The following is an 8,364-nucleotide window of genomic DNA, read 5'->3' on the forward strand; positions in this document are numbered from 1 at the left end:
CCAAAACTAAACCCAGCGTTAACAAACTCCGAGTTTGGCCACTACTGCCATTCCCGGAGTGGATTTAATAGAGGGGTAAGTGGAATTACAATTATCGCACACTTTTCTTGTCTTACAAAATCTTGGAGGCTGAATCTTAGAGAGTAAGCTGCTTAATAATGTTGATGTTTTTTAATGTGAAATCGATTACAAGCGTTGTCGTATTTACCACTGGGGACACTGAGGTCATATCCTCAGCATTTTCCGGAAATGTTATGAACTTAAACCTGGTGTATAGCCTAAAACATACATATGGTGATTGGTGGGGTTTTGTAGGTCAAATTCCAGTATGTTTAGACTTTAAATGTGAACACAGGCCAATAAATATAGGCATAAATTTCAGGCCTATTGACTTAGATCTGAATATTAGTAGGCCTATATGTGGACTATGTAAGTAAAATAATTTTTGAGCATTTTGCTATCTTAGACTTATTATTAATGTATTATGTCTTGTGATTGTGAATTCTCAGTCAAAATTCATAATTATCGAGTAATACTGAACTACTTAGTAGCCTAACAACTCAGAATATTACTTTACTTGAGAGGGCAAAAAAAAGCGTAGGCTATTTAATTAGTCTAGTCGGTGCAATTTAGCAAACAGCTTGTGACGAAAGCGAACGTCATAAGCTTTCGTCATAAGCTGTTATTTCACAGATAGCCTTATACGAAATAAAGATTATTTACAATTCTGTTCTCTGTACGTTAGTATTCGATTCGGAGTTATTCGGGAACTACTCATTAAGGATCCATTAACTAGCCTACGAAGTCGTCCCTATTCAGTAACTACTCTTGTGTACCATATTGTGAAGTGTCGCCCATTTAAACCCTGGCTACAGCCCTGCTCATAAGAAGTGACTGGCGTTTCTTTAGCACATAAACAAAGATAGCCGAGCGCGTGCACCAGTGCGCGAGTGTCCAATCCATAAACTGTATGGTCCAATCACATGAGGCTCGTGCCGCTGTCCACCGCTCAGGTGCTGAAAGCTGCGGAGGAGCGGACTGTCCAGTTCCTCAGCACCGCAAACAGCCTGCTGGACAGAATCTGAGCAGTGCGTTCATAAAAACTTCTCTTATTTGGTTTTATGTTTGATTAAAGATGCACCCTCCGCGAAACCAACTAGGCCAAATACACCTTGTAGCAACGAACGTCTAAAGTTCAGTAGGATACAGATAAAGAGTCAGACATCAGCGTGTGATGGAAGTTCGCTTTGGACATGTGCCGCTCTCCCTTACGCACAGTAAGTAACAGTGTTTCCTATTAAATAAGTGAGAGGGCGAGTGTCATCATGTTTAGCATTGAATTGTTCAGTGCACGTAGCCAGGCACGCTGCATGCCTTTTAATCGGGGTTATCCGTTCCGGTGCTCAGGGCACGGCGGGGTGAACCAGCTCGGCGGAGTCTTCATTAACGGACGCCCGTTACCGCACGTGGTGAGACAACGCATTGTGGAGTTCGCTCAACGGGGCGTGCGTCCCTGTGAGATCTCCCGCCGCCTACGCGTCAGTCACGGCTGTGTCAGCAAAATACTGGCCAGGTAAATGAATTGGCTCGATATTCATGTATTAATTCATAGACATAGTTGTAATAAAGCAGATATTGAGTGACTTGTAGCCTACACATGTTAGTAGACTTGCATATCACCTTTATTTAGCCTAGGAAAAGTGTTCACACATGAAAACATCTTATAGCCTATTGTAAAATGAATATTTCAAAACTGACCACTTTCAGAAAGATGATTAAATGCACTACTTTTGCATAATGTTTGATTAACTCCAGTTTTATTTTAGAAATGTGTTTGCTCCTCCCAGGATGCAGTACTGTATTTGGAAATACATTTCTTTTTGATATTGATCCAACAATGTTATGTTTGAATTGTGTTTTTTCTCACTTTATTCTATCTTGTATAACTACTTGAATCAAATCATATATGTATTAAACTTTCTCTTCAGTTAAAATGTTAACCTGTCCTGACAAATATCAGTATTGTTGATTCAGGTACAATGAGACAGGGAGCATCAGACCAGGAGTCATTGGAGGCTCTAAGCCCAAAGTGGCCACTCCCAGAGTTGTGCAAATGATCCTGAGTCTGAAACTCACCAACCCCACCATGTTTGCCTGGGAGATCAGAGACAGGCTGCTGCTGGAACGAGTGTGTGACCATGACAGTGTGCCGAGCATCAGCTCCATCAACAGGTATTGATGACCTCCTGTGTAAATGGATGCCTGACAGATCATTAAAACAAGTGTTGAGTTAATCCCCTCGGTTTTTACAGGATCATCAGAAACAAAGTCCAGTCTGAGACTTGTGAAGTTGGTAGGTTTCCCTGTCTCTACTATGGTCTTTTGGTCTGTACCTGCCTCTAATATTTCCTGACACTGTTGTCTGCCTCTGTAGTATCATCCCCATCATCTGTTGCCATGGTAATGACCCGTTCATCTGAGCCCTCCTATTCCATCAGTGGGATTCTGGGAATCAAGAAATGCATCAAACATAAGGAAGGTAATGCAATCTATGAGTCTGACATAATGCATAAACGTTTATGGTTTGAAAACATAAGGTCAACTGTCATAGGTCATTGTAGTGTTAGAAAAAAACAACATTTAGAGCAATAAGAAAAGTGTTCTACAAGTTGTAGGAAAATAGATAAGTTAGATAGATTCCTCTCTTAAATTAGTGGGAGATATGTAATTTAATATGAAAATCCAATATTCACATCATAGTGGTTGCCTCACTTTTTCAGTACCAGACAACTCAAGTTGAGAAATAAGATGGTTATTTTGTTTTACATAGCAAGCAACTGGAGAAGAAGTAAGTGCATGTGTAGTTGATTGGCAAGATGTTTTTCCTACCTAGACTTTGGGGCACAGACACTGTAACTCATATATTGAACTTTTTGTGGGGCAGCTATAGCATTACTTGATATGAAAATCATTACCTCAAAATGAATTGGTGAAGTGTCCTGTTTCTGTGATAGTGTCATAAGGAAATTGTACTGCTTTGATAAACATCTTCTTTCTTCTAACAAAAGTCCTAACAACGATGTTAGAGTTTGGGCTTTTTTACATGTAAATAGAGGTGGATTTGTAAAAATCACATTTAAAGAGGCTTCAGGCTGTAAAATGAACCAATATTTGTTTACCACTGATTTATTCTTTGAACTAGCTTCATTGCAAGTGAGCACATAACAGACAGAGTATAGTTACTTTTGTTTTTCTGGAGGCTTTAATAGTCTACTCTGGCTATTCACTCTATCCAGCTTTTGAAAATGACATTTGGTGACCCAAACAGTTAATTGGCTTGTCTTTTGAACTCTTCCTCTGCATCACAAATACTTTTTATTCTAGATATGTCACAGTAGGAAAAGCACAGGTGTGAATAATAAAGTTAACAATGTGTGCATTTCATTTAGCTGCTACAGTTTCAGGGTCCTGTATCGTGCGTGCTGACTCACTGCCAGACTGTCATGGTGAATTTACTAGGACACAGAGACACCTGTTAGTCACGCCTGTGATTATCCCACTATGACAAGTTAAAATGCTGTAAAAACATTAATAAGCTATTAAGACCTTAGATTTATGTGAAAAAATGTTACTTTGTAATTCAACATATTTTCCATTAACTTAAATACAGTCACAAGTTGTGCCCCAGTTCCTGAATAGATACCAATACCAATGTACATACTGTATGTATGTATGCTTCTCTTCATAGTGCAGTGTTTTGACAATTAGTATACAAGAAATTAATGTGCTTCATTATTAGGTACTAAAAGGGACTGATACAAGGCACCTATTAAACTAACATGAGACTTTATGGGCACTGCCAAACACCAGACAGGAAATCCCACACTGCACTAAGCTCCTATGAAACATCACTTTCAGCTTTTTGCTGTTAGGGGTCACCACAGCGACGATTCGCATGTTGGCATTTGGCACGTGTTTTAGGCCAGATGCCTGACGCAACCATGACTCAAACCCGGGCTGCAGTGGCGAAAGTGCTGTGCCCTAACCACTAGTCTATCAGGGAACACTAAACTCCTAGCTCTTTTAATAAGTCAGCAATGTTTCATTTTTTGTTTTGAAATCCAGCAAAGATAACATTTTTTCTTCTTTTTTGTCCCATCTCAATAAAATGACACGAATACAAGAGCATTTCTGAAACAAATTGTTTCAAATTGCAAATAAGAAATGACTTTTCTCCACTGGCAACATCTGTATCTGTGTTCTAAAGACAAAATGTAAGGTAAAAAATCTTCTAAAAATAAATATGTTTGTAGATTAAACACAGAGCTTACAGTGGATTCTCTGTGATACCAAGCCACAAAGCAGACTTATGAGTAAAACCGGAGGTGCTGTGTTAATATTAGTCTGACTGAAACAACCTCCGCAGCAGGAGATCCACCTCAACGCCCCGGGCTTCTGTCCTCTCAGCCAGCAGGCTCTCTGCTCCTTTCCGCCTCCCCCTCACCCCACCCTCTCATTACAGGCCTTCTTACACCTTCACTCCTCCATCACTGCAACCATTAGAAAAGGAGATCAAATACATAAACATGCTTAGCTACACTGGGGAACACACACAACATGCATGTGTTTTATCATCCTTCTAATTAGAACAAGTGAAGATTGCAGTGGGAAGAAGACAGGGAAAAAAAGTGAATGTTGACAGAAACTGTTTTGCTTTCCAGGTGGGGACATCTCCTGCAGCGTGTACCACAACCAGCCACGTTCCTGTAATGATACCTGGGGACAGTTCGACCCCTGCTTGACCCTTTACCCTGGCCTACCTGCTAATCATAATCCAAACCTGTTAGGTCAGCCTGCATCAAAATATGATCAGATAAATCTGAGTTCTGCTTTGATTTGTTTTCTCAAAGAGTTTTCTCTCGTCTGTCTTCTTGTTTAGGGCCTCCATGTCATTACAGCTGAACAGAAGGAACACTATCCTTTTTGACATCAATCTAAGAACCTATATCACAGCTGCAAGGATGTTAAAATAAAGCTGAACTGACATGACTTGTTTTTTTGTTTTATTTACATAATTAGGGGTGAAGCATTATGCGCATATAGTGTTATTTTAGATGCTTAACAGAGCTTCATTAATCTAACATGTCATCCTCCCCAATATGTCACTCCTGTGGTTATTTTCTCCTCAGTCAGTGGCTGAGGGGGTGCGTCATTAGGGGCCCCATGATGGAGTACCGTGACGGTTTTCTCTCCTTAGTGTGCATTTCCCTGGCCTCCCCTCCAGGATAAGGGATTAAAGGAGAAGATGGAAGCTACCAGAGGGAGCATCAGGGTCAGAGAACGCAGCTGAGAAAGAAATCTGTGGCCAGCAGTGGGCATCATTCTACAGGAGACACGTAGAGAACAGACCCATGGTGCTAAATGGTTTCACTGTGTACTATATATTTATACACAGGCACACATGCTGCACTTTTACAACAAAGTGGGAGAATACTGGGAATGTTGTGTTATCATTGGTCAGATTTAAGGGTTTGTGCAACACATGATGCAACAACCAGAAAAAGAAAATTATTAAGTAAACTATTAAGTAAAGAAAGTACCATTATATTATATTTAGTAGTAGGTTGAAGCATTTCAGTAACAGTGTCAATGGTAGTTTATACTGTTTAATGACACACCAGAAGGGACTGAAGTCATTGCTAATGTTATTAGTCATCTGTTTTTCCTCAAAATCATTGGGGTGTAAAAAGATCTTTAAATCCTGTTTTTAACATGGTGATATCACAGCAGCAGGTTTTGGCTCTAAGTGGTGGTTTTTGTTTAGCTCTGCCCTCTCTTCCTAAATTAAGCACCACCTAAACATCACTACTTAACATACCTATTAGAAGCTTGTAGAAGTAGGGAACAGGTTTTCACAGCAGGTTTTGACTTGTCACAGCAGGAAAAGCACAGGTGAAACTAATTTTGTTAACGATGGATCAGTTGCATCAAGTGGCCCAGCCATGTCAGCCAGTTTCAAGCAGCTGCAAACTCATTAAGACACAACAAATCAGAACCCTCATCCTTCAGCAATTTCCCAGTGTAACTGATGGATTTTAGGCAATGGTTATATGCAGCCAGGAGGAAGATCTCAGATTGTGTTCATCTGATACAGCATGAGCCAGGGAATAAATCTAAAGCTAACAGGTAAGCAGAGAAAACATTGTTAAACCCCTGTCCTGTATTGGTCAACCAGTAACTCTCATCTGATCTCTCTTATCCTGGCCCAGGTTTCAGTTGCATGCCTTAAATGGTTTTTGGGAAAAAAAAGAAAAGAAAAGAGTACTTGTTAAAGGTGTGTATGTAGAAACGGCTAAAAAAAAAAGCGCTGCCTTTTTAAACTGGCCACATAAAATTTTGTCAAATACTTAAGTTGACAAGATAGCGGGTTGGTATATGGTTAAATATTAGTTAAACATTAAAAATATCTGACATTTCAAACAAAGTAGGAAAACTATCACGTGAAGTTTTTCTTCTTGAAAACATACTTGATTACATTGACATGTATTACAAGAAAAAGTGTAAATGCAATATTGTGTGGGTTTTTTTCTTTTTAAGATTTATTTTTAAATACTTTTTTTCTTGTTTGAAGGTGTCTAGATGTAAAATGTATGACTTTATCAAAGTTCTGATGAGAGAATTATGTGGACCACTGGCAAATAGATGTGCTTGGTCACTACTGGACATTCTCCACTACAGTAACAATATCATTGTCCAGGCTACTGTCCCAGCAACCTCCAGTAATGATGATGATTTCTGTCCATCACCCAGCTGCGATGAGTTCAGAGTGCGCAACTACCTGGCGCACGTTATCAGTACCTGCAGTAGGTATGAGCAGGCAGTGGAGGGCAGTTTTTTCATGTTTCACAGGTAAGATCATGTAGAAGCCTTTGTGCTTAATACATTTGGTAACTACGGCCTTGCCAATGTTGATTTATTCTTTACAAAATTTTGACTTGTGCTATTTTTATTTATCCTGTTAGGTGATCATGTTGATCTTGAATGTGCTTGCAGATAATTTACAACTGGATTTCCCTTTTTAGTTTAACAGAATTATACACGGTATGTCTGCAAAAAGTCGAAGAAAATTGTTCAAATTGGTAATGGATTAACAGTCATGTTCCTCTGTGATCTTATTTATGGTCCTTTAAAATGGATTGTCAAGACAAATGCGTAAAACAAGAAATCTAGCTGAATGTTGGTGTTGTGCCATAAAAATGAGTGGTGGAGTAGGAGTTTGATGCACAAGACAATGTATGCACACAATAGTCTGAACATTGTAAAACAATCTGTGTTCTCATACAAGGCAGAAAGTGAAATGGACTTTTCATTTTCAGATTTTGTTGTACAGTCAAGAAAAAGGAATAGCACTGTTTGCAAGTTCCCAGTTTTCTGCATAATTGGTCATGAAATGTGATCTGATCATCACATATTTCTAAGCTGATAAAACACAGTTGTGATCTGTCATGTCTTTATTGAACACACCCATTAACATGCAAAGTAAGGGCAACAGTGTTTTAATAACTGGTTGAACCACCTTTGACAGCAGTAACCTCAAGCAAGCGCTTCCTGTAGCTGTGGCTTAGACCTGTGCAAAGTTCAGGAAGAAGTTTGGACCATTAGAATTGTTTCAGCTCAGCCATATTCTTAGGCTGTCCGGTGCAAACAGCTCTTGAGGTCAGATTTACTTTGATGTTTAAGGTCTTTGTCCTGCTGCATCACCCAGCTTGTTCTGGGCTTCAGCTTGTGGACAGCTACCCTGATATGATCCTGTAGGATACCTTGATGATCTTGGGAATTTGTCCCCCACCCCTCCAGGTCCAGAGGCAGCAAAACAGTCCCACATCATGATGCTCCCTCCACTGTACTTTAGTGTTGGGATGGTGTTTTCATGTTTGTACATGGTTCTCTTTTTAATGCTGTTAGATATTTTTAGTCAGATAGATATTGGATAGATACTTTATGTATTAGAAATGTTAGTGGAGAGAGGATGTCTAGTTAGACTGTTAAATGCTTAGGCCTGCTCATGAGTTTCTACAGGGTACATCTGGTCAAGGTTACCAGAGAGAAGAGTTGATGACTGTCAACAAACAGGGTGTTTATTATTATTATTACAATGTGTATAACTGTAGCCTTAGCCATAATGTTCCTATGTTCAAGTCACGACATGTACTAGGGGTCGTGAGAATGTTTTTAGCTACACACCACTTAACAGACATACACATTCACACGTTGATTTGCTTCATGTTTTGACTATTGCTAGAACCAGCTGCAAAGCTGGTGAGAGAGACGTCTCGGTTGACGTTTCTGTGTAGTATGGGGCTA

The 8,364-nt window shown here is 39.6% G+C and overlaps 1 protein-coding gene and 1 long non-coding RNA gene across 3 annotated transcripts; both read left to right on the forward strand.

Moving 5' to 3' along the window:
- Positions 1-3: 3 nt before the first annotated feature.
- LOC109954053 (paired box protein Pax-5-like) lies at positions 4-5,037 on the forward strand. Of its 2 annotated transcripts, none has more exons than XM_020589505.1 (8): positions 4-75; positions 1,136-1,277; positions 1,408-1,573; positions 2,035-2,232; positions 2,313-2,353; positions 2,435-2,539; positions 4,722-4,847; positions 4,940-5,037. In XM_020589505.1, exons 2-8 carry the CDS (start codon positions 1,235-1,237, stop codon positions 4,960-4,962), a joined length of 702 nt encoding a protein of 233 aa, XP_020445161.1. In that variant the 5' UTR covers positions 4-75; positions 1,136-1,234; the 3' UTR covers positions 4,963-5,037. The 2 variants fall into 2 exon arrangements, with proteins under 2 accessions (XP_020445161.1, XP_020445215.1); XM_020589559.1 differs by lacking the exon at positions 4-75 and adding an exon at positions 407-429.
- An 847-nt stretch (positions 5,038-5,884) lies between these two features.
- On the forward strand, positions 5,885-7,443 carry LOC109954443 (uncharacterized). The gene is made up of 3 exons (XR_002274131.1): positions 5,885-6,186; positions 6,758-6,909; positions 7,023-7,443. It is a non-coding gene; the product is annotated as an uncharacterized LOC109954443 (long non-coding RNA).
- Positions 7,444-8,364: the final 921 nt, after the last annotated feature.

Source organism: Monopterus albus, unplaced genomic scaffold, assembly GCF_001952655.1.
Source record: "Monopterus albus unplaced genomic scaffold, M_albus_1.0 scaffold2.1, whole genome shotgun sequence".
Classification (NCBI taxonomy): Eukaryota; Metazoa; Chordata; class Actinopteri; order Synbranchiformes; family Synbranchidae; genus Monopterus; species Monopterus albus.

Bases quoted from the DNA above. Each gene is read 5' to 3' on its own strand.
- LOC109954053 (XM_020589505.1), top strand. From the start codon at position 1,235: ATGGAAGTTCGCTTTGGACATGTGCCGCTCTCCCTTACGCACA. The intron at 1,278-1,407 runs GTAAGTAACAGT...TCCGGTGCTCAG, and splicing joins GCCGCTCTCCCTTACGCACA to GGCACGGCGGGGTGAACCAG. The intron at 2,540-4,721 runs GTAATGCAATCT...TTTGCTTTCCAG, and splicing joins ATGCATCAAACATAAGGAAG to GTGGGGACATCTCCTGCAGC.